Below are 26,869 nucleotides of genomic sequence, written 5' to 3'. Positions count from 1 at the left end.
GTTAAATGGAGGTTTCGCACAATATATTTCTAGTCATCATAAAGCTTCACATAAATGGCTAGAACTGTCTTTCTGACTGTTTAATACGATATGAGGAATTAAACATGAAAAAGCACATATAATACACTTGTTTATTGGCCAACCATTTGATGCTTGGAAAATATCAATTCCCATCCCCAGTGCTTCCTGGCATGCCTTTTCTTGAAAAATCGGCCCCGAGACGTTGATGTTAGATGCCCTAGCCGCCATTAACCAGTCAAAAAGTATCTTGTCTAAATCATCATTTTTACATACTTTCACACGTTTTCGATCTGTTCCCGGTTGGATAATATGGTCGAAACTGTAGACGCCGGGATGTCGAAACGTTTAGCTATATCACTTTTTTTGTCACCTTCTTCAACTGCATTTAAAATTTCTAATTTTATTTTAACGTCAATCTGTTGCCGCTTTTTAGGATTAGAATTCATTTTACAGTAATAACGTGTTGATTTCCGTAACTACGTGTGGAATAAATAAACAACAGTTGAAAACTGAAAAAACGGAAATTGTACTACACCATAGTTAAAAATATTTGCGTGTGCGCATCTTTAACCATAGAAACGCAAAATATACTAGTTGTTCGTCTTGCCACAGCGATGGTACGAGAGGTTTCCGCCACTAGCGCTAAATGTACCCGCCATTTTGAACAAAGTGTGGCATGTATACACGACGTGCGTTATCCATGATGCTTTGTTTATTTATGTCTTCCGCAATGGTGCATATTATTTTAAGGTTATACGCACGTATTTTTAAGCAGTGAATGCAAAAAAAATTAGTGGATGTCTTGTAGGAGATATTTATTTTTGCGTGTTTTCCAAAAGCGGCAGTTCGGGTAAATATTTACAATCGCGGTAGATGCCAAAAAAAAATGCTAAAAATCTGAAAATACTTTTATTCTGTGCCCTTTCACTTCCTCTTTTCAAAACAACCGGCGGAGGTAAGAAATTCCAAATACTTTAGGAGATATCGAATTTTTTAATTTCATCATATGTAGAGTCGCGGTGTATGCCAAAAAAATGCTAAACATCTGAAAATACCTTTATTATATGCTCTTCAACTTCCTCTTTTCATTAAAAGCGGCAGAGATTAGAAATTCCAAATACTTTAGGAGATATCGAATTTTTAAATTTCAGCACAAAACCAGCGCATTCCTGTGGCGTGAGTGCACCATTGTTTCTTGTTTACATACGAGTATCTATTTTTTTATTGGATAATGATGTCACGTGATTGTTCGTGATAGGCCAGAATTCAAATGAACTAATACGTGATTATTTAGTTCAATTATTGTTTAAAACGGTGTTTAATTACCGCCTCCAACTTACGTGAGTTTTTAACGTTTCTAATTTTAAAGTCTTATTTGTTATTTTGATATTGTTGCGCAAGTAATAAGTAACAAAAAAAAATACGTGAGTTGTTACTGTACATCCTTTGTTACGGGTTTGTTAGGTAAGGTCAGTTACATTATAAATAATTTAAAACTAAAGAATAATTAAAATTAATTCACATTATTTTTAATATCACCTTAGTTTTAAAGTATTTATAATGTAACTGACCTGACCTAATCGACCATTTTAGTTTACTGTTCACCCTCTGTCCGGGTTTGTTTGGTCAGGTCAGTTACATTATAAATATTTTAAACTAAACAGCCATTAAAATTAATTCACAAAATAATTTTTAATGTCGGCTTAGTTTGAAAGTATTAATAATGTAACTGACCTGACCTAATCAACCATTTTATTAATTCCGCATTCACGATTCACGTATTCACGAACACGGCAAAATAACAAAAATGGCGCCGCTCGAATGGTTCCACAGGTCTTGTATTGCAAAATTAAAAAATTCTATATCTCCTAAAGTATTTGGAATTTCTTATCTCCGCCGCTTTTAATGAAAAGAGGAAGTTGAAGAGCATATGATAAAGGTATTTTAGGATTTTTTACATTTTTTTTGGCATCTACCGCGACTCTACATATCATGAAATTAAAAAATTCGATATCTCCTAAAGTATTTGGAATTTCTTATCTCCGCCGGTTGATTTGAAAAGAGGAAGTGAAAGTGCATAGAATAAAAGTATTTTCGGATTTTTAGCATTATTTTTGGCATCTACCGCGATTGTAAATATTTACCGCAGTTCGTTGTAAAGGGAATTTCACTATTTCAGAACAAATAAAATTCGGTATTTAGAGGTTAAAACAGCATTGATCTTATGGCGGTTCGGCGGGACCAAAATTTTATTTCGTTGTATGGGGTTTTTCGTTAAATAGAATATTCGTTAATGGAGGTTTTACTGAATATGCTATATGGTGAAAACTTAAGGACGTGGGTATAGGGGTATAGGTTTATGGTATAATATAATATTATAAACTAGGTAATACAAACAACGAAGGCAAACTGTGTATTCTGTTTATATGTTTAATTTTTTGTGGTAAATCAGCCCAGTTTATATAACATTTTAAGCCTGCATTTAATTGTATTCCCCAGTTACTTTCATTTGAAAAAAATGGCAAAATGCAACACTGTCTTACTGTACATGTTCTTTGTTGAAAAATTTCCAGAACCAGTGAATGTAGATGACTCATCACAACCAGGAGTGTAGAACACATGAATATTTCCCATGAGTTTACAATGAACAGCAGTTAGACTTTAACAAGTAGACTTTAATCTGGTTATAAATTTACTACTTAAGCTCTGTAATGTATCTTTCAACTATAAACTGAAGCATACTTTGTCCTACCCACATTATTAAGTACATGTAATTCATAAAGGCCAAACTGTAATTTTTCACATAAAAGACATCTAAAATTTAAATAATATGTGTCTTAAACATAACACTTTTAAGAAGATTAGATGTTACATCTGAAGGTTGTATAAGATACACACGTATATGACAAAAGATTGTTACCATCATTTTCTGGAAATTCGTACGGAAAACACTAATATCCAAAAGTTTATAAATTGACAACATTAAAATCTTTCTGCAACAGCTTTAATGAATTAGATAAGAATGCTCAATAACAATACATGAACAATCTTATAGTTAGTGCAACAACATTAACAAACACAGACGTAGTTCACAGCCTTACTATATATTGTCTCCACCAACAATCTTTATATTTACTCTAATACAAACTGGGGTCACATATACTTTTTAAACAATTAGTTAAAACTACATACTGTAAAATAACATGGGTACCAAACACATACTACTTTAAGAATCACAATCACAAATGTTTGAGCAATTCACACTTACTTATACAAACACAATCCAAATTCACAGGTATACGTCAACTAGCAGTGTGCCATACATGAAAGGTGAATATATACATGATTCACGACACACAAAAGTCATGAAACCTGCTAGAGATGCAACAAAGACAACACTGAAGCATATGCAATCCACAATAACTTTACAAACACAAAACACTATCAAACATTAATAAATTAGCAGTTACTTTTAAAAAATCATAATCACAATTCATATTTAACACATTCAGGTTTTTTTTTGTTTTTTTACCAGTGCTAAGACTGTTTTTTTTTATGCATAGGTTTAAAATATGCATACACACACACTTCATAATGCAACTGATGAGGAAAAAATAAACAGATGAGTTTTACACTGGCCATTCAACTCATCATGTTTTACATTCATGATTAAAATGCTATAAAATGCTCTGTTTCATACATATGGGCATGACATAAAATACTTAAGGCTGTGAAAAAAAAAACATAGGGTCTGACACAAAAAAAATGACACCACTGCTATAATATTCGTTGGACAGTACATTTATAGAATGAGGATTGTTACTGCATATTCCTAGTTAGTGCCTCTACTTTCTCTCTTCACATCATAGCCACCGATACAATTAACAGATATGAATATAGGATAAGCTTACAGTCCTATAGGCAAATGTTTATACCCGTGGGACTGAAACAAATTTACTCGTAGTTTAGAGTAGGAATAAAGACATTCTCCAGATGATGCATTCAAAGAGCGCAGCTATCACTGGTAACTCAAGTTTCTCTATTTCTAGATAATCAGGCATAGTTTTTTTTCCTTTGCATTCCCATTTCAGCCTGGTATACCAGTAAAGACAACTGAAATAACTTGATTCAATTTGTACCACTCATGACAATAGTACTGTGATACCTACAGAGGAAAAATTCTGATTACTGTTACAGAATTTAGTTACCCTAAAATCAAGGAGAAAAGTCATGTGGTACATATTTACTTGCATAGCACAGCTATAATTTAAACGAAGCTGAAGTTGGAATGTCCTTTTGTTCCATTAAACATTAACACTTACAAGACATGTTAATAATTGCAAAGGTAAACGTACTCTTTTGAAGTGAGTACCTTCTTGTTCTTGCCTAAATAATAAACGACACAGGGCTGAAATATCATTTAAAGAATTTATAATTTTATTATGTTACCTAACTGACCAATCTAATTCGACCAACAATGTTACTCTGCGCGACAATGCGAAGCACGTCGCTGCAAACACTGGCTGGCGCACAAATCTAGCACCCATGCACGCTCAGCAGTAAGGGAGGATTGCGGCGTCACGAGTGCCGCGATGTCGCGACGCCTGCAGCTCGACGCATCGACATCCCCGTGTGGTGGGGGGAGGGTGCAGCTACGATAAGAATCCGAGAGAAACTGGCAGAACACATTCCAGCACTCCCTGCCCAGCGTAGAGCTAGCAGACCGTTCAAACGACCATGCGTCACACCATGGTCAAGGACGTGTTAAACAGCGACAGCAGCTTCTCCCTCCCCCCCCCCCCCCTGCCATAGTTTTTTTTCCCCTCACATGTTTGGCCAAGCTTGCATGATCTGGTGTGTAGTTTAGCGCATTATGTAACAGAAAAAAAAAAAAACACACACACACAACATTGATAAAAAAAACGACCAGAAATTATGTGACGACAAGGCTTATGCAAGTAAATGTGTAACTCACAACTAATATTTAAAAAAAAAAAAGCATGAGTATAAATTATTTTCACTAAGCCGATCAAATACCAACACAACACCGAATATAAAATGAAATCAGTTATTCAGAAATGTAATTAGGAAAAGAATTGGCACCTTCATATTAGTAGGGACAAGATTATGTGGCGGATTGCGATAAAACTGAAATAACACCGAAAAGCATGTCAAGAAACCATATAACACTGAAATGCAAGTTAATACACCATAATGCACTCCAGTGCAACTTAAATTATGAAATTAATCAGCATATTTATTTAAAACCTAACTCCAATCACAAAAACATGAATTTTTAATATATTAAAATTCAATGAATTTAATTAATTTTGCATGAATTTTGTACCAAAATGTATGTATACTAAATACATTTGAAAAAGAATATTTACTGGTCTTGCATTTGTCATTAGCACCTAACTCATTTTTATACTGCGATGTTGATACATTTTTCAAACACACAAATGTTTGCCGATTTTTTTTAATCATCAGGATTAATTCTGCCCTAGATTGAGAAAAAAAAAAACACTCTGTCAAAATTACACTGTTCTGGTGAAATAAGCACATATTATGAAACATTTGTATTACCTATATTTGTTCAATAATATGCTATATTTATGTACAAAAAGATTTAATAAAATATTAAAACAATAACCCCAAAATCTCCGGTTTTAAAAAAAAAATTGGCCAAAAAAAATAAAACCATAGAATCTTGTCTCTACATACTAGACATGAGGCCACTTGGACCTTGGCAATACCTTGCCTTATTAAAAAACCATCTAAAAAATTTTATCTAAAAAAATGTTTTGAGTGGCATTCTCTGAGCATGATTGTGAAAAACCTTATTCTTATGTCCAAACTTGCTCATGGGACTTGGACATTGCTAGTTAATCAAGCCCAGTTTGCTTCGAGTCACGCAGTTGGTACCTTCTCGCCAGACACACCTGATGCAGGAAAACCACCCTCCACCATGATTATGACAGCCATCTTCAGGGCATCCATGAAGGTGAAATCATAAATAAAATAAGTGCCCTAATACCATTCAAAAAATCTAACGATGTCCTGATTTCATTAGAATGCCATTTATTTATAAATTAACCACATTCAGTGTAGCAATACAGTATAAACTATTGAAATGAAAGCTAAAGAAACATTTGCTACACAGTAGTTTTATGTTTAACACTATAGTTTTCCCCCAAAGGTTTTAAATTTTTTTTATTAAGTTATAATTTTATTACAAATAACATAAGTGTTAAAAAAAAAAAACACACACACACACACACACACAACAGATTATAAAATTTGTTTAAGGTAAATTATTCTTCCAACCAATTTATTCCAATTATTTTTGGTAAGCAAAAAAACTTCAATGAATTAGACTATAGTGTCTAATGGAATGGTGAATATAAGCTAAAATTCCAAAACTGTTTGAAAAAACAATGCCAGTCAAAACCTTGACCAGATGTGCAGGAAAAATGGTCAATCAAAATTACATTCAAAAAGTATTTTGAGAACTTAAATTTTCAGTCCAGACTGTTAAAAAAATTAGGTAACACCTATTTGTTACCCTGCTTCGGTTATGACCCTGTACATTATAAGTCATATTAAATTTTCTTAAATGCTCTACAAGAGCATCACAGTGCTGATGTGGACCAAGGCGAATGCAACTGTGCACAACACAAGATGGGGGCAATAGCCCTACACAGGTTGGACACACTTGTGAAGGCCCAGTCTGCCTGCACAAGGTACTAACAATTTTTTAAGTCTGGCTCAGACTAACTAGGCCAGGCATGCACCCATTTGCAGCTCTTCAAATGATTGAAAAAGAAAGAAGAAAAACCCTTCATACCAAAGTCATCGACTCGATGATGCAACTTTTTCTGGTAACCTTTTGAGCTCACTGATGATGTCTTACATTCGCTGACTCTATTTGAGTCTAAGACACACCTATTTATTGACTTTTAGAGACTACTTACATTACTCATCAAAATCTGTGGAAGTATTGGAAAAAAAAAGCCATTGAATAAGATTTGGACAGATAGTCAACTGTTAATATTAAGATGAAATATTGATGACCCCAGGTGCACGACAGTGCAAGTGAGGCTCCAATTTATTTCAGAAACACATAGAGCACTTTACATGTAAAAAAAAACCACCTCTCCTTACTTAAGGTTGAAGCAGCTATATAATCGCAATGTCTACAGTACAGCCTGTGCACAAACTGTACTGAACGGTGCTTCTGAGTTAGTTAATTACTTAGAAGAACTAATACACCAAGGTTAAAGTTCATCAGTTATAAATTAAAGTGTTACTTATATTGAAGTGCATCTTATATTTTAATGTAAACATTTTTATTTTGGAGAAACTTGAGAAACAAAAGGGTTAGAGATGAGTAAATATGGTACATAACACATACGTAGTTACCTGCTGAATACCACTACGCACTGATTGCAAAACAGAGCACAAATAAAAAATTATAACACATGCAACCAACAGTGAGCAATCAATGAGAAGAACAAGTTGCAATAATCGTGATTAAGAAATAGGTTGTAGCATAACCTGCATTCGCAGGTTAGAAAATTACATTATTTTAGAGTAGAATAAAGAATAATTGTTGTTTACAACTAGCTATGATAAAACATTTTAAAAATGGAATATATTAAAATTTTTTTATCCTATCACAGCACTACATAACTCACAGTGAATCTCAAAAATAATTTTTTTAATTAGAAAAAAAAAATACAATAATGAAGCTGATTATTGGGTAACTGGGCCAGTAGGACTAAATCGGTGGGTGTTGAGTTTTCAACTGTCTTAGGTCTGATCAGGTCACCATCAAACCAATTTTTCTCTAACAGGCCAAAGGCATTAACCAGGAATTTTTTTCTCAAAATTATTGTTTACAGGCCACAAAGACATAAAAGGTAACTAAGCACATAAATTACTTAAGTATTAAAAATATCATAATTACACAGGTACCTCATCAACGCAGCATTTCTGGTTAAAACAATGTTTTTCAATACTTAAGGCGGATCGGTGGAATACTAGTACACAGCAGTCATCTGCTTCACAGCAGCTACAGTATAAGCAAAAGCTATGGAAGCAGAAAATAATAGATAAACCTTAAGACATTAAGACCCTTTAAAATTAAAGTAAAGAGGCATAGATAAATAAAATAATTTGGGATTAAAACATAAAATAGCGGCGATAAAGAGTCGGATTCAAATTGACAAACCACATTGGCACCATGCGCTTGGGCAAAACATCAGAAACACACACATTACTTACGCAATCTAAACATCCTTCTGAGATTAATTTTCATTTTCATTTTCATTAGTATAACAGTTTTCATATGTTTTGAATTTCTATCACACAAATTCTCAATAACAATGACAAACCATGTTACACCTGATTCACAATAAGTCAGAAAATTAAGTTTCAGGAACGGTTTGTGCCAATACAGGAATAGCACAAAAAAAAACTTTGTACTAGAAAATACAAGTTGGTAGTAACAGACAGACGGACGGATGCCTCAAACAGTGCAGATGATGTGGTACGGGAGGCTGTATCACCAGACACTGCCGCTCTTTCTTGTCCATCCATCGTCGAGAACCCGCTACTGCACGACTATCGAGCTGGGCATCAACACTTAACCGGAGAAGCTGGCCGAGAGCTGATGGTCAGATCCTTGTACTGCGAGAATATGCAAATCTGGAGGGAAAAATAAACAAAAAGAATTTTAAAAAAAATGATCTGCAATTGAAAAATTCATAGAATGATTCTGAATTAACAGTAGCAAAAAACATTAATAAATTTTATTGTTATTGTTAATTTAGAAAACTTAGGTCAACAAAATATGTAAATATATTTGTGCACTTTTACATTTTAAGGTAAACAAATAATCAATTTACAAATCCTAATTTCCACATCAGATTAAGTAACATGTATGTAATTTCAAAGCACATTTTCAAATCAAATAGCATTGAAATACAGATTGTGGCATTGCAAAACCCCATCCCTCCCTAGCTTCTCAGAGTATTCTTAGGAGATGATATTTTTCAGTAAGGCAGTATATCAGCTGATGGTGACCTATATTTGTATTTGTATTTTTACTGACATGAATATGCTTGTAAGTAATTTGGATATTTAATTACTTTATTTAGAAAAGCTTTTTAACTACATACAGTAGAACCCTGTTATAACGAATCTGAAGGGAGTAGTTTATATGTTCACTATAGAGGGGAAACTTTATATCTGGGAAAACTTTTATATTGGCAATACATACTCAAAAGCAAAATCTTAACTACACATAGGCCTAAGTCATGAAAAGAACGAATGAAAATACTCAAAGCAACAGTTTTATGAGCAAATGCAGATAATATTTTTAATGAACTACACTTTCTATTACCTAATGGTTCTTGGAAATCGGCATATTATCCTTTTTTCGGGCATTTAATACTCTGTGACGTTATCGCAGCTTGAGAAAGAAGATTGTTCAGCTTGTTTAATATTGTACTTAATGTGGATGTTGCAATTCCCAGTTCCTTTGCTATTAACACGTGCGGGACAGTGGGGTTTGAGTCTCCCTTTTCAATAATGTCCAGTTTATCTCGCACAGATAATGCCTTACGTTTTTTACCGCTTTTTCACCTTTTTTTATGTACGTATTTCTTATTGAAGCACATTTGCAGCTTAATAACACGTAATTCTTTGTACCGTCAAAAGTAAATAAACGAAAAATAACGAGTCTGGTGCATCAAAGATTACAACGTATCATTTAGTATCGCAGTTGCTGCAAAATTTGTTCGTGGTACACGGGAAAACGTATCAACATTGACAAAAGTTGTGCGCTATATCCAATAAATTAATACATAACCTCAAATCATTTTGCCGGGACTGAGATGGAAATTCACAATAAACGGGAATTCATTATAGGCGGGTTCACTATAAATGGGTTCTACTGTATATTCTATTAGTGGTTTTCACTTTTTGGCTAGGCTACTACTGTATTAGTGTACATCTTTTTCAGTATTTATTTACTTTAAATATTGTGTCTGTGCCAATTTTGTACATTTGGGTTTATTTATAAAATGATAATTATTATTCTAGAACCTTGTGCACTGTTTTGGGAAAAGAAAGGGAACATGTGCGCAACATGACAGCATCAAGTTTGCATACATTTTTTCAGCTGCCGAGACCTTGTCACTTTCTGTATAAATTCCCATGATGGGAAAATCAGCAGGTGTTCACTCCCAAGGTGGAAGCAAATTTATCACGTTTTTGCACCAGCAAACGGAAAGCACTTTGTGCTTTTTATTATTTGTTTTTTTTACAGAAAAGCCTCAATGCGAAGGCTCTGTACTTTGTATATTGTCGTGTCCTTGTAAGAGGTGTTATGTGGCTGGTCATTGAGGTCACGTGACTGCTTCTTCCCTGTGTGGTTGTAGGCTGTCACATAGTCTCGTCAGTCGTTGTTCCGAGTGCTGTGTGGTTCTCCGCACCATTCGGTGGCTCACTAAAAACAATTTGATGATATTGTAAGGACAAATAATTTAACGTATGGGTGCCAGGGCTATGCTGCAGTAAGTTTCAACCTGAGTTTTAAATTTTTTTTAAAGGTTTATTTAGAAATGAGGCCTCAGACGTGCAAAGCAGGTCTGGGTGGTGCGTTGGTCCACTGGAATGTGGGTCCCGTTTATTCGGTACCGAGCAGACAAAGTCGCTAAGAACATTCTTTCGTGAAGGCACAGAACTATGAGGAGTAATCGGCAAGAGTGAGTGAGTGAGCGTTTTCTTCCAGATATGTTGTGTATAGAACATGTATTTTTTGCCGGAAGAATACATTTCAAACTCTTTTATTTACATTCAACCAGTAACAGTTTCCAATAATTTAATAACCATGCACAGAACCTTACAACCACTACCTAAAACTTCAGATGGAATATTTAAGTGTTTTCTGCATCTGCAAGGAACAAACGTTGTCTTAGCTGGGCACAATTGTGACTTGTCACAAGATCTATGCCATAATGGCAGCTGGCAACAATTTCTTCATTTCACACATGTTTAAACACATGATGAATGTCCTGAACAATTTCTTACTCAAAAGAAATACCACTAATTCCAAATCACACGTTCTTTTGCTCTCAAATTCTTTCTTTTTGTTGGTGGCAATGATTTTTGGACCACCCCCCTTCACCAACACCTTGAAAGTGAGAGTTGCTAAAAATGCATTACTACTTACAAAACTAGCAGAATACCAGAAAAAAAAAAAAGGAAACGTAACTGAAGAATTATTTAGTTAAATATGTCCAATAATTTTAAAAAGACATGAAATCTGAACTAAACTTCACCTAATAAAAACAACAGAGCTGCGCCGATATGTATCGGCAGAAGTCGATTTCGCAGATACTTAGGTGAATTGGCGTTTCTGTTGATTCACAATATGGTTGTTAATTTTCGGCCAATATTAGTGAAAAATGAAAGTGTCTTCCATAACATAAAAATCCATGAGTACCTTTTTTTCACTTTTCATAGTACTACATACTATGAACTAGCATAATTTTTTAGCTGTGTGCCACTTCCCCTCTCCCCACACGAATAAGCACTATCTAACGAAAATACAAAGGAAAAGTGTTTCCCTTCCCAGGGTGGCTACCAAACTGTAAAGAATAAATTCCCTGACTTTTCCCTGACTTTTCCAGGAAAATCATTTTTATTCCCTGACCATGCCTAACAATCTCATCAATTTTTTTTAAGCGTAAAACCTTCTTATTTTTACATATTATAACTAACTTATCAGATAACATACACAAATATATGTCAAAACAAAATCAGACAAACAATAATAGCTTTTAGAAATTAAATTTTTTCGATTATAATGTATGTTAAGTGATGATGAACTTGCTAATATTTAGTGAATTATATATAGGTACTAATGAACATACACATTCTTAAGCAATATTAGCAAACAATCTTACTTAAAGAGTTTTTATTAGTTTTTCTATGTCTAATTGTAAGGTAACAAATTAAAAGAGTAATGGGTCTTTTTTCTTAATAATGTACGTAATTTTGTTGCCTGTAAATAATAACGCATTTTTTGTTGATTATTTCTAAAACTTAAAAAAAAATTAAAATTTGTATATTTATAAAACTGAATTTTATTCACTAAAATAAACACATTTCATAAATAATATTTCTTTTACTAGCTATAAAATAAATCCTTTTATAAATTAAAATTTTTCGATTATATTATATGTTAAGTGAAGATTAAAAACAACTGTTATATACGCCATTTTACCCAATTATTTAAATTATTGTTTTATTTACTCATTTGATGTATAATAACCCAAAAAAGGATAATAGTCTAGGCGTTCACAACACTGATCATTATAAAAAATAACTACTATAACATACAAAGAAGATCGCCTGCAGTAGCGGTAGCAAAGCGAACGAACTATCTGTGACCTGTCTTCTTTGAATTCGAAATGGGAGCGGACGAACTAAAAGAGCGACCTAGTTCGCACGTGTGTGCTTTTTTTTTTTTTTGTTCCCAGTCGTGTAGTGCTTCTCTACGTTTTACTTTTCAGATGTACTATTTATTTTATTTTGCTGTACTCTTTGTGTAAACGTTTTTAATAGGAGCGCTCCCGGTCGCGAACTATTATGCGCAAGTCTAATGATTAGCTACTCTTAATATTTACCTTTCACTTTTCTTATCCTGTATTGGAATTCATTTTAAAAAAAATGTTTTACTCCATAAAAGTAATGGGCTAAAAATTTGAATATAACCGAATAAACACTTTAACTCATTAATCACCTTTACTCTTAGCTTTCAGCAACGGCAATATTCTTCCCAAGCCCACACGTTCATATCTGATCCCGCGCACATTTTTCCCCCCATCTTTGTCTACTACTTCTATTCTCTCCTTTTTATCTTCAGAACAAAGCCCGACTAGCTTACTAAATAATACTGAAAACATGTACACACCACTATTCAAAACGTTTACACAAAGAGGACAGCAAAATGAAATAAATAGTACATCTGAAAAGTAAAACGTAGAGAAGCACTACACAATACGACTGGCAACAAAAAAAAGCACTCACGTTTTCATCCCAAAACGTTCGTGTACTTGTACCACAGTTGCCAATAATACGAGAAACAAAAATAAAACTATTTCGGTCATCTCGGTGTACTATGAGCTATAAAACTAGTAAGCATAGAATAATTTGGTACACGTACCATGACTATGGTGGCAATACAATGCATGCGTGCGCACGCCAGCCAGCCAGCCAGCTGTTATCAGCAACGCAAACACAGCAGAGTTTTTCATGGGCCCGCGACATCAAAAATGGCTTCATTAAAATGTTAAACTTTGTATAAAATATAGTATTCAGAATTTCAGTTAATAATTCGCTACATACAATTAACAAATTAACAAAGACTATGAATAATATTAAGCTGTAAAATGCTGCAGCAGGAACTTTAGACAAGATTTAATTTTTTCCCTGACTATTTGAAAAATTTCCTAACTTTTCCATGACTTTTCCCTGCTGGCAAAATTCCCTGACTTTTCCCGGTTTTCCCGGTTGGTCGCCACCCTGCTTCCCCCATATATTATTTTTTTTTTACCTGATGTTTTCTCCAAGACAGAAAAGACTGCCGTTCTTCTATAATAACAAGCACACTCTTTAGAGCAGTTTGGTCATGAATAAAATGTTGTAGTAGAAAGCGTAGGAAATCTCATGCAAAAACAATTTTTGGACAAAGTTGCATCACAAAAACCTGTCGAGATAGAAACATGATGTAAATATACAAAAGGCCTTCATGTTGCATTATTAATGAGTCAATTATCGTGTTGTTACAGGCCGAATTTAAAGCCGTGATAATTTTTGTGCTGTATAATAAGTAGTATATAGTATTTACTTCTTAAATGCACGTAAAATATGATAAGTGTAAAGAATTTTCACGCAAGAAATATTTTTTTATACTCAACTTTAGCGAGTCTGTAAGTTTTCCCTGTGTATCGCTGTGGTGTTCGAAGGCACTTGCTTTGTTTTTGAATCTCAATTGGTAAAAAAATTGTTGTGTGCCATTGAACAAGGCCTTGCTTAAGCTTAATTGCATCTTCCTTAAATTTTTTTTTTGCAAATAATTTTTCTGCTTTTCATTTTCCGGACACCTGCAGAGTGAAACAGCACATCTAGTATGTATTACTAGGAGGGGGTTCCCAAAGTGTGGTGGTTTGTCCCTGGGAGTAAAAGCCCCCGCACACTGACCTTGTCCTTGAGCTGCTGGCACTGCTGCAGCGCGACCGTGAAGAGCACGAGCACCTCGTTGAGCCACGGCACGGAGCACTCCGCCTGGTGGGGGTCGAACTTCATGACGCCGTGGTCCACCGACAGCTGGTACAAGGCAAAGACCAGCTTGTGGCTCTGAACGTAGAAGCTGATCGCCAGGTCCTCGGGCAGCGGCGGCGTCAGCGTCTTCTGCACAAGCCATCGACAGTGACAACCTGAACGGACGTCCGCAATCCGGTGCTGCCGAGTATTGCCTACTTTCCGTAATAATCACTGTTTTAGACGTACGGTTATGGATAGAGACCTGCAAAATTCGCGGGTTCAATAACCTCCAGGATAGACTCTACTACACTCTACACATTTGGGCAAATGCCACCTGTTCATTGGCTGCTGACTTGTGAGTCGTCTCGACTGAGTGTCTGTGAATCGACACTTCTTTGAGCGAGGGTTTCTAATTGGCCCTCAATAATCCAGATTAACAGTGAACCAGTGGTAGAAGCAGCGCTAAGGTATAATTATTTGAATTGTAGCATATCACGTTATGAATCCACGAATTTTGCAGGTCTCTAGTTATGGAACTACAGAGTGTTAAATAACTACTACTACTACAAAAACAGGGAACCTTAACAACACGTCTATTATACATTATGTGTATCAACGATTTGTACTATCAAATAACTCATGTAGCTTATATGATAAGAAAGTAAATATTTTGTAAAGTACCAAACATTAAAAATTAATCTTCAAATTGATTTCATCTTTTTAAATAGTTAAGTTGTTTCCAAACCTCTGTAATATTTAAATAGATCAGCTCGCCACTGAATAAGGATGTGTTAATTATTTTGTGTAAAGTCTTAATAGGCATTTGGCGTAATGTTCATCGAGTTTGTTTTACACGTGTTTCATTGTATGCATGAATGTTATCACTGATGGATGTGCCTGGAAGTTGGTAGCACTGAAAATGTAGCTGCAAGTCATGATGAAATCTGGTGATGAGATGAGAATGGATTGTTGCTGTAAAAAAGGGGTGAAAGAAACTGGAGTATAGAAGAAAGAAAGAAATTAAAAAGCAGCTCACAGTCACAAGTAACTCATGACACACGTACACACGTGGCTACCATTTACATAAAATGTCGCAGGAACTACAGAACAGGAACATTTGAAAATGTTTTGGTGAATCCAGATCAGAACAAGTCATTTGGAATACTTAAATGGTGGGTGAGGAGAGTTGTTGACGATGCACAATACAATTGGGCTACAACACATTACTTAGGGAATAGGAAAGGTTTTTGAGTATTTGTGTAAGTTTCTGAACTAGGTAAGAGCCAACCAATTGTGTGTTGTTTTCATGGCATATATATATATATATATATATATATATATATATATATATATATATATATATATATATATATATATATATATATACACACACACACACACACACACACATACACAGACAAAACACACACACATATATAAAACACACACACACAAAAAGCTTTTCTCCTATTATCACCTAACAGGAGAATTGCTTTCCACATGAAAAAAGGTTAATCATAGATCACAATCATAAATCTTTTCACTTACCATATTCCTGCTTTTCAAAAGATCATCAATAGTTTTCTTCCTAGGAACAATAAGACTGGTACGACCTCGCTGCAGACAACTTAGAATGTTCCCCAGTAAGTGGAGGACTTCATCAGATGACCTGCACAGAAATGTCCTATGAAATCCTAGTTTACAAAATACAGTAAAACCCCTTCAGGAAAATTTACTTCACAATAAGTTTCAACAAATTGAGCACTTGACCTAAAAATTTTAGTAATTTTACCCTTTAAATAAGTTTTCCCTGTTAAGTCTAAATTTATGAGAACCTTGAGAAACATCTAAACAGGGTTTTACAGTATTTTAAATCTATATGCAAACAGTACACGTAAAACCTCTACATCCAAAATTGAAACGAACCAATTATTATATTGTAATGGGTGTTCTCCACATCACATTACTTTTTACACTGCAGGATACGAGAAGAAATTATGTCGCAAGTCAGGTAAGATACAACCTGCTGTGTTTGGTGGTTAAGCAACCCTCAGAACTTTGGTGAGGAAAGTAAGGAATATTCTCGTTAAAAACGACTGTTGCTTGTACGACAGTATACATATACGTATATCCCATATTTTGCAGAGCTAAGGATGCCTGCCGTCGTGGCATGAGACAACACTGTTACTACAGGGGCATTGAGAGAAGGTGTGCTTAAGTCACAACACACGTGACTGGTTCAAGTCAGGAACAAGCGAGTAACACTCGCTCTGCGAGTAATCGGAAGAGTGAAACCAAGCAGATTAGAAAGAACAACTGCAATTTGGATTTTGGTCGACGAGCAACAGAAGTCGCATGCTACAGTCCGGCAGCTGCGAGCAACACTCGCTCGGCTAGTAACCGGGCAACAAGAGTCGCTGAGGAGTTAAGAGGTGATGGCTCTTTGCGATACCGTTTGGCTCTGGTCAGAGTCCCGCTGTGCCTCTGAGGATGGCAAGTGTTCAGGTCCTCTCCTGGAAGCGACGGGCCCAATATCTGCAGTGTGACACCATAACAAAAGCGAGTACTGACGACGATGGCAACTACTATACCCGGCAGTGTGAAGACTAATCCTCAACTTAAAGAATAGATACGATCATAAATAATTTTAAAAGCCATTTTATTTTAAGAAGTATTGAACAATGTTTAAAGTCCCGCTTTAGTGAGGAAGACTTTGAGAGAATTTAACGGAGACCCCTTCAATAATTGCCAAGATTTTTCATGTTAGTAATATTTCGAGGTTGCTTTTTAAGGAATATATAAAGAATGATTTCTAGTCATTTTTAAAAGCAAATAGTAAATAAACTTTAACAAAATTAAGAAAATAACACATTCATACACCATAGGAAGGATCGGTAATTACTGTGTATTCTTGTCAGTGTTTTGTAACAATATTCTAGAATGTGTGTCCAAGTTTTGCACCTTTAAATTTAATCATGAATTTAATTTTTTAAAATTTAGACATGAAAATTCTGAATGTATTAAGCTTCAATAAATATTTAAAACAATTATTCAGTCATAAACACAATTTTGTATACACATATTGGCTATTTTAACAAAGAATTATGTGAAAAGTTATTTACTGGTTTATAATATAAAGGAGTTTTCATCTGAACGATAAGAAAAATATTTGTTGAATCAAGGTCAAAATGCCTCGTTTTGGATACAATTTTAACTGGAACTTAGCAAACAGTAAGTCACTAGAGTTATAAGTCATGATACGCTTGAAGAATTTGTTGGGAGCTCTCATTGATGATTTTGCGAAGTTCAGTATTTATAATGACTGAAATTTTGCAAATGAATAAAAGATTTTAGATAAAGTTTGTTGATATTTATTTTTCCCGCGATCTCTTGCAATTCACGGTACAAACCTTCCTCAGCCATCGTTTGGCCCGGACCAGAGACATGATGTGTTTTCTCTAAATTACATAAAAACAATATTTGGTTTCAAGGATAGCAGGCTGTGACCATTGTCCAAGATTTTTGGCTTGTGAAATTACTTTGAAATTATCTGTGCTATCTACATATTTAACATTCTCAGTGTTGACGTTTTCCTAAGACATAGAGTATAAAAAAGCCATGTGATGTACATTCATGAAATCATTTTAAATAGGACCAAAAAGTTTTAAAAGCTCAAGAACCCAGTGACTGCAATTACTTGAACGTGTAGTCCTTGTCGATGCTCTCCACAAAGCGAATGGCCTGCTGCAGATGGTTCACAGCATCCTGAATCTGCTGAAGCTTCCATGGGTTCTCGCTCAGGATAGTGGTCCGGTACAAGACCATCTGCTGCCGCTGCACCTTCACGTTGATCTCCTGCACATGCAGGCTGGCGGTTCAAGAAAGTGTAAAACTGTGATAAATAACGCAAGACAGTGAAAGAAATTACAAATACAGTAAACTCACAATTATCCGGACCCGGATTATCCGGTTCTCAGGTTATCCGTGCTTGATTTTATTTAAATGTATCCTGATGCTGGAAGAAAATAAAAGATGGCATTGCTTCGGCACACTTCTTCGCTTGTCGGTTCTATATTTTTAACTATCTTGTTAAGTACCAGAAAGATGTTTGGTCCTACAGTTTGTGTCGCCCACCCCGTCAACTGTCACATTTGTCACTTTAAATCCTAGGGGATGCCCTGACTGCTGCTTCACGTCTCCAGTCCGTCTAGTTTGTTTCACTTGCCGCTATGCTACTTACCTTCCCGCCTGACAGCCCGGCAGGCGCCTGATGTAACTGGCATTTGGCTGGAGAAAGAGACACTACGAGGGGAAAAGGGGAAGCCAGAATTTATGTGTGCAGGGTCTACGCGATCTTATCTTGAGCTGGGTTCCCTCTTCGGCAGTTGTAAATGACCGTGAACTAGCAACACACGTGTAGACAATCTTAGTGTCTATCCCGACAGGTTTTCTCGATGCCAAAAATACAGTTTTCTCTTGCTGTTTATTTTCCACGCTAGTAACTGCAACATTTCTGAGGACAAACACTGTAGCCACGGCTACGCAAGATGCGAACGTACTGCTGCATTCAACTTTGATTTCCTGTGGTAGGTCTGCTTATATATTCCTCCAACCTGGCAAAAGACTTTCTGCGTGCTAGTTTTATGAAAGGACAAAGAACTGGAAAGAAAGATTAACTTGCCGGAATAAAAAGAAAAGAAAAACACGGGCTGGGGAGAAGATGGTGACTGCCGCCTCTCCAGCAAAGACTGCATGGTGACAGTACACAAATACTTCACTTGTGCTCAGAATTCTATTGAAGACAAATATGGTGCGACCCAAATCCGAGGGCAACACTTACCGTGAAACGGATAAACGTGGTATTTTTTTTATAGGATTAAAATTACCCAGGCATCGGTAGGTCCCAATTAACACGGATAATTGAGGGTTTACTGTACAACTAAAATACACAACTGAGTTAGGGGCAACAGTGGTTGGGTGGTCAGATCACTTGCCTGTTATGCAGGTGATCTGTGTTTGGTTCCCAGTTAGGCCAAAGTGAAAAACGTACCACATTTTGGCACACGTCAGAAGGCTTTCCAGGGGTACTCCTATTTCCCTCACCAATGCATGCTATAGCTGTTCCATCTAGTCATTTCACCCCACATACATGTCAATGACCGTAATGTCAAAGAGATGTTAAAAATCATAAATTAGAATGTAATCGATTGGGCTTAACATCTTGTGTGCGTGGAAGTTATTTTACTTTTACAAATAGATCACCAGATTTATTGGATACAGGAGAACCCACACAAAACCCACCAGCTTACGGCAATGTCTGACCGATGAATTCTTCACAATGAAGCAACTGTGTAAAGCAACAAACCACAGCAAACAGCAGCATCATTTCTAGCCACAGGTAAGCGTAGATATTGATGAAACACATTGAGATTGCAGCGCTGGAAGGCTGAGTACTCATGTGTGTGCTCAGAAAAGGTAAAAAAAAAAATATATGATTTAGGATTCTTTTTGGACATACACCATTATTGGTCATACTATAAAACATACATAGAAGATATTTAAGCATCCACAATTTTGTGCTTAATTTGTTCCACAGCTCTGTATAAAAAAAAGTTATCTGTTAACAGGATAAGGAGCTGGTAGCAAATTAATTTAATGTGCTTGTATTCCAGGTAACAGAAAACAAAACTATACTGTAGGTAATACAATGTACTAAAAAAGAGATTAAAAAGCATGTATGTATATGACAATATTGTATAAACTTTTATGAAAGATTTTTCCTTAAATTCAACTAAAGAGTAGCAAAGAAGACCGGGGCGTAACCGGGGGGGGGGGGGGGGGGGAGGGGGGGGGTTTTAGGGGTTAAAACCCCCCCCCCACCCCCCTTAGCACCAAATATTTAATTAATTTCTTATTCATCACTCAAACAAATTTCATATTAAAACTAATAAAAATTTTACCATTACAATATTTAAATTTAAGTACCGAAAACTGCTAAAATAGCACTATTTTACACCTCAAAATCCAAATTTTCCCGGGGGAGGACCCCCGGACCCCCCACTTTAATATGGGGGGGGGGGGGGGACACATGCTTCTTAACACCTCCCATACACAAATCCTGGCTACGCCACTGAAAGAAGATAATAAAATTTCATCACATTTGTTTCTATTTCCTTTCCAATAACATGTGTCCTCTTGCAAAATGCGCCAACTTTTGTTTTTGTCTTCCTTCTTGTGTTGTGAAACTTTTTTTTTTCCTCAGGTAGAAAATGATACTTTCCTGAGCTGTCCAATGGTAAACACTGCTGACTGTATCTTGGGGGGGGGGGGAAAGGGGGGGTTAGGGCAGACATGTATCAGGTCGAAAGGTTTGTCACTGTGTATTGTGCATGGTAAACACAGTTTGCAGATGCGTTAATGTTATTTATGGCCCTGAATTACCATATAAAATCAGACTCTTAACCGTATTCTGCTTTTTTTAAAATAAACAAAATCTAAAAAATCAGAATCTTGAGATTTCTGAATTTTTTTTCATATAAAAATAATGACTCTTTGAATGAACTTTGATTTTTCAAAGATTATACACCCATATTATTCATTCAAGCAGAATTGCCACGAGAAATGTTGATGGTAACTTGAGCGATGAAAAATCTGAGAAAAGTTTAACAATATGTGACTGTTTAACTCACACCAGTATTTTATTAAAACACCCTTAATTTATTATTGGACTACATCAAAAATCTGGCTTGATAAAAAACCAACAGATAATAAAACTCTTTACATGTTCATTTTTAACTTGACCTACTTTTTCCTGCACCATTTTAGTGTGAAAGTTTTGTTCTCTAGTAAATTTTAGAAAAGACCTGAGAGCTTGTTGCTATATAATATTGCGTGTTCAATTTAACTTCCGGAATGGTGAAATTTACTGAAAGGTAATTTTTTTATTAAATTTGTAATCATCTAGATGTTGTAGGGGACTGCAGGGTTTCTCGTTAAATATTCACATTGGTGCTGCATTAAGAAAGATTTTTTTTAATATGACTGCATGTTGATGAGAATGATACAGGCAAAAAAATATTTCATTATGTAAGTGTGTACGTACACCAAAAGTTTTGGAAAAAAAAACTCTGCAAATAATTTCTAACTCTCTCTGCTGAAGACATACAGGGGAAACTTTTAAGACTCTACTAAGAATTAACATAATTATCTTTAGCTTTAACAAACTAACTTTCACAAAACTGGCTCCAGCCTCGTGGAAGCAATGCGACTGGTATTTACAAAACTAGATGTTCAGTGGTTCTGAGCACTCACCGCTGAGGTGATGCTGTCGCCAGCGAGCGTCACCACACACTTCACATCCGGCGGCGATGAGAGCACGAATTTTTCCATCTTGTTAGGGTTGTTGTCGTTGCTCAAGCGTGTCACAGGGAAGCGCTGCACGCACTCCTGATCACGCAGCAAGCGGAAACAGCCACAATCAGTTTTATTGTTTCCTGGGTTCGTCAAATATTTACACCAACAATTTGTTATTTTACCAAATTTATAACATTTAAAAAAAATTTTATTTAGGGAATTTGTGAAAAATTTTTTAAAAAAATTGATTTCAGCTTAAAAACTTTCTAAAAATACTTCAGAAATCCTGTCATGGTCCTTAGCATCTCACACTAAATTTCATTTCCCCGAAAATTTCCACAATTCAGGTGATTCTTTACTAAATCAATATTATGAAAATCACTTAAGGCTCGGTCAGGACAAATGTTTGATGAGTGGCCCCTTTGGATCTGGAATTCTCATCTGAGATATCTGAGCGCTTGAGGTCCGGCATTTATTGAGTGAACCTTTTTTCTGACAACTCCCCATAATAGTTTTTGATTCTTACTTAATACAAATCGTTTAAAACAAGTACACACAACACACTTTCCAAATAATTAACTCTGAAAATTTCAACCAAAGGTAAAGAAGGATGTGTTCATTTAAATGACGCAGACTTACAATCTGGTTGGTAGAGATGTGTTCATGTCACAGCCCCAGCGCACTGAGAGATTTTCCAATCCATCTTGTGTTTTTCATGCAGGTCCACATACCCCATTTTTCATAATTTCACAAGATTATGTGTTAAACCAGTTCGCTAAGCCACGAGTGTTTCCCGTTTGAATTGCTACATACACTGGTCAGTATGTTCCAATTGCATTTGGTGCCAAAAACAGAAAACTTCAAGATGCGTCTTTTGTCCTCCCCTCCCCCTGCTCTTAAGTCTGTGCAGTTTGCACGCTAGAATTGCACTGAAGGGAATGTAACCCTTCTCGTTATTGTCAGGTATTTAACAGCAGTATTTAGTTGGGTGATGCAGTGACTGCAAACCAGGTGAGTCACGGCAGGAACTTAGTTTGTTCTTGTTTGTCTTTGTACGGACGTGGCGGTCGTACCAGATAATATAAATTGTAATATCACTATTTGTCTAAATTCTAGTTTCAGCATCAAAATTAATGTCCTGGCTGAAGGGTTTATTCTGCCCTTGTGGCCTTGAAGTAGTGTAATTTTGCCTTGCTTGATGTTTTTCTATGATTAGCCTCGGTGCATTTCCTTGCGTGTGACCTTGATCTTATCCAGTATTAAAGGTTATTTTCCCCCTATAAGGATGTTGATTTCTTTACTCTCTCTCAATTGTACACTTAATTATTTAAGGGCGCTTACATTGTCATGCAGAAAAAGCTCACCTTTTTGTAGAATATTAATGTTTGCTGTTTTAAATTAACGTTAAGTTTTGTGATCTGTCGTACTTGGTTGATGACCACGTTTCTGAATTGCATCAGTATTCTATATTGTAATATCTTTTGTAATAGTCTTCAGCATGTAAGATGCTTGTCAAGTGTTTTGTTCTATTTTGTTGGCAACCCATGCCATTTCAAAGTTCTGTATATCAATAAATTTGTTTGCCTTTCGGTTGTGTTTGACCTCTTTGATGGACCTGTAATAATTTTTCCCTTACACAACCTTAACTTCTCCCCCATCCCTGTAAAATAACAGGGTTTCCTGCCATCTAATGTTTATGCTATGTTCAAGTAAGAGATGTAACTTACTGGGATCCCTGATACCCACAACACGTTGCTAATTTCTGCGCTACTCCGGTGTGCTATTATTTAAACAGTACATACCAATATGCAGAAATTAAATTATTGACTAATGTAAATTAACCATCTTAAATTGTGTAAATTTATGCTGGTAATGGATAAAATGAAATTTTCCATAAAAAATGTTATATTTACCCAGAAAAATTTCTAAAAAACTCTATAGTCGTAAATACTGCATTAAATATTCTACACCAAACTGTCCGCATACACCCTCTGGGACCTCTCTGCATGCCCTGAATCACTGTTTCCTACCTGACAAAATGTGTCCCTACATCGCATCATGCTGTGGGTGGGGGATGTTTTGGCTTATTCGCCTATTGCTCTCAAACTTCCTGTGTAAAATGTTGTCCTCCTTGTTATCCCCCATCCTTTAGTTTTTTAGTACTTTTCATTTAGAAATGGACAGTTTTGGTGTTTGCTCATACTGTTGGAAATACACCTAGTATCCGTAAAACTTAAATAAATTTTACGTAGGAAGTATTGATCAATTTTTATAACTTTTGTCAATAGTTTGTGCAAAATTTATGACATTTACATTTCTGAATCACCTATATTACGTGTCCCATTGTGGAAAAATGTATGCCAAATCAAAACCTACATAGTTCTGAAATACCATGGAAAAGTGTTTGGTCTAACCAAAAATTGGCACAGAAAATGCTGCTCATAATCTTGTATTGCCACTTCCTTTCTTTTTCACACTGTCAAACCCAAGGACAAATAAACATCTGGTCACATTATACAACTCTTGCTACGGACACTAAATATTCAAAAACATTTGCAAACCTGGAAGTACTTACGAGCAGTATAGTATGTAGTTGCGTCAGAACAGAGTGTACTTCTTGATGCAGGATCCACTCAAACTCCATCTTCTGTGGAAATAAATTAATATTTAATTTTAAGTACATATAAGGTAAATTTTGTGATGAAAGATCAACATAGATACCTACGTTAAAATGATTTTTCTGATAAACTAATTTAAAGGCAACAAGTAAACAATGTTCTGAACCCGAATGATAAACATATTCCCTCATCTCGCAATGTTAAATAATAACACCCATGTGTTAGTTCCCTTTTATAGTTTGTACAAGTTGATTTCTTTATTAAATTTTTTCAACTAAAATATATATAGTTACTTGAAAATTAAAATTTACTAATATTATTTAACATTATAAGTATCAATTTACATCATGTAATTACATTTTACGTATATGTTTTCAGTGTGGTGACGGGAGATGTGTATATAGCACCAGTTGGCAAAATGTAATTCAGTAAAAACTGTACTGCATGTATACACGTAGTTGAATAATGATTGCTTTTGACACGTGACCTGACAGCACAGATGCAACCACACCCTTTCACCGGTGAAAATAAGAAAATCGACATGAGGCAGGGTCTACGCGGATGGAATGGAGGTGCGGTGGTCGACTGGTTGGAACCCTCACCTCCCACCAAGGTGACCGGGGTTCCATTCCAGTGTGGTCGAACCCAAATTTTCGTAATTGGGAAACGTGGCGGACGTTGCAGTGGCCTGTGGGTTTCCTCCGGGTACTCCTGTTTCCCCCACCAATTCATTCCATCGCTGCTCCATACCACATCTCATATCACCCCTTTCACCAGCACTGAGTGAAAAAAAACATAGTAGCTTGCCATCTGTACGATACAGAGGGAGCAAAGGTGAAAAATAAAGAGGAAAGCAGTAATTCCTGGTGAAGACACAGCAGATGTGGAATGAGCGTGAGGGAAAGGTAATGGAAGTGAGAACAGCACTGGACATGCTAACAAAGCTTAAGGAAATGGGAGTGTGATGTAAGAGGAGGAGTCCTTTCCACCAGGTGGAAGCTCACTTGCAGATGTAAAATATTTATTTTATTTATTTAACTTTTGTCACATGCCTACAAATGGTAGCAAAACCTACTTGGAAGTAGGCACAAACACATACAAACAGAAACACATCAATGTTATAACAAAATAAAAACAGATAATGAGAAAATACTAATTACAAAGACAACAAAACAGACCTAAACAACAGAGAAAAATAAAAATAATTATTAAGGATGGTAACATAAGCAGGCACCGATATAAAATAACATAATATGTCAAGTTCTAAGCACAGTTCACAACACTTATAAATTTGAAAGGTTTTTATGCCTTCAGGTCTGGTTTTGTAACATTTTTTGCCTGTAGGTTTTTTATAGGTGTTCACTAACAGAGACTTGACATTATATTTTAAGATGATTTTAATTTCAATGTACTGTAATTTGGTAATTGTCTAGCATAGGGGTACCACTCTAAAAAATGAGGGGACATACCTGAAAAATTTATTTATTCAGTACCTTGTTTTATTTCTAATGATTCTGTCAAGGCAAACTCAGATATTTTCCAGTACTTCAAATGTAATTAACCATTGTATGTTCGCCTATGCGGTAACTTGGTCGCCGCCATACTTGAATCCAGGAATTGGTGGAGGCAGTGGATGAGGGAAAACAGGTAGATGCAATCTTAATTGATTTTGAAAAGGTGTTCAATCGGGTTCCACACAAGAAGGTGATGGAGAAGGTTGATAGTAAACGTTTGATGGTATTTTTGGGTTAAGGGGAGGTATAAAATTACTGAAAACATTACTTTTAATGTAATTATAGTGATTTAAATTTATTTTGTGCTTTAATAGTGTAGTCGAGACAGTTTTCAACGAGACAGACCCTTGATCTAGTTGTAGCCGCCCTATTGTTTCTTGATACTAGCTACAACTTGATCCTGTCTCTCCAAAAGACAGGGCTGTTATGTCAGACATTACGGCTGTGGTAAAGGCTGTTTTATCACCTAAATAGTTTTCCATTTCAAGTGAATATTGATCATATCAAAGAAATGTTTTTAAGTTTATCATAACTTCAGTTCTCTGTAGGCTCTATTGCAGAAAACAGGGTCAAATTTATAAATTAATTACAATATACATACACAGCAGACACGTAATTGGCATTAGTCAGATATATAACGTGTTAAATAAATTTAAGTAAATAAGAAAATTTTTGAAAAAGGTTATGTTAAAACGTTGGTTGGAGTAGGCAATCATGTTGCATTAAAGTAAACATTTCTAAAGAAATTAATTATAATTATTGCATACAATACATTACCAAATTTGAGTATTCTTCCTTTTCACAATCCGTCATTTCTATTCCAAGTAATATAAATGTTGCTAACAAACCTACGAATGTGAATAATTTACAGTTTTACACAGCAAACAGAAACGTCGAGCATTGGAACATCTGACATTAATAAACACCATAGATGTTATGGTTATGTAATCTGTTTGCTGTTCCTCTAGGTCTAAGCCGCTGATGTGTTAATGTGTTTCACAGCCGCAATGTAATAGCATCGTTGCT

The 26,869-nt window shown here is 35.5% G+C and overlaps 1 protein-coding gene across 3 annotated transcripts; it reads right to left on the bottom strand.

Moving 5' to 3' along the window:
* Positions 1-3,011: 3,011 nt before the first annotated feature.
* On the bottom strand, positions 3,012-26,780 carry LOC134534198 (protein rogdi). Of its 3 annotated transcripts, none has more exons than XM_063372436.1 (7): positions 26,621-26,780; positions 24,287-24,358; positions 21,670-21,804; positions 18,056-18,213; positions 15,907-16,027; positions 14,296-14,505; positions 3,012-8,730 (listed from the first exon to the last, which is right to left on the bottom strand). In XM_063372436.1, exons 1-7 carry the CDS (start codon positions 26,654-26,656, stop codon positions 8,662-8,664), a joined length of 801 nt encoding a protein of 266 aa, XP_063228506.1. In that variant the 5' UTR covers positions 26,657-26,780; the 3' UTR covers positions 3,012-8,661. The 3 variants fall into 3 exon arrangements, with proteins under 3 accessions (XP_063228506.1, XP_063228485.1, XP_063228496.1); XM_063372415.1 differs by having other exon boundaries at positions 15,907-16,042; positions 26,621-26,778; XM_063372426.1 differs by lacking the exon at positions 26,621-26,780 and adding an exon at positions 24,932-25,407 and having other exon boundaries at positions 15,907-16,042.
* Positions 26,781-26,869: the final 89 nt, after the last annotated feature.

Source organism: Bacillus rossius, chromosome 1 (genome assembly GCF_032445375.1).
Source record: "Bacillus rossius redtenbacheri isolate Brsri chromosome 1, Brsri_v3, whole genome shotgun sequence".
NCBI lineage: Eukaryota > Metazoa > Arthropoda > Insecta > Phasmatodea > Bacillidae > Bacillus > Bacillus rossius.
Note: the sequence above shows the minus strand (reverse complement) of the source record. Positions and strands in the feature narration are given on the sequence as shown.

Bases quoted from the DNA above. Each gene is read 5' to 3' on its own strand.
- LOC134534198 (XM_063372415.1), bottom strand. From the start codon at position 26,656: ATGACGGATTGTGAAAAGGAAGAATACTCAAATTTG. The intron at 24,359-26,620 runs GTAATGTATTGT...TTATTTCCACAG, and splicing joins AGGAAGAATACTCAAATTTG to AAGATGGAGTTTGAGTGGAT. The intron at 16,043-18,055 runs GTAATTGCAGTC...AGGATTTCATAG, and splicing joins GACAAGGACTACACGTTCAA to GACATTTCTGTGCAGGTCAT.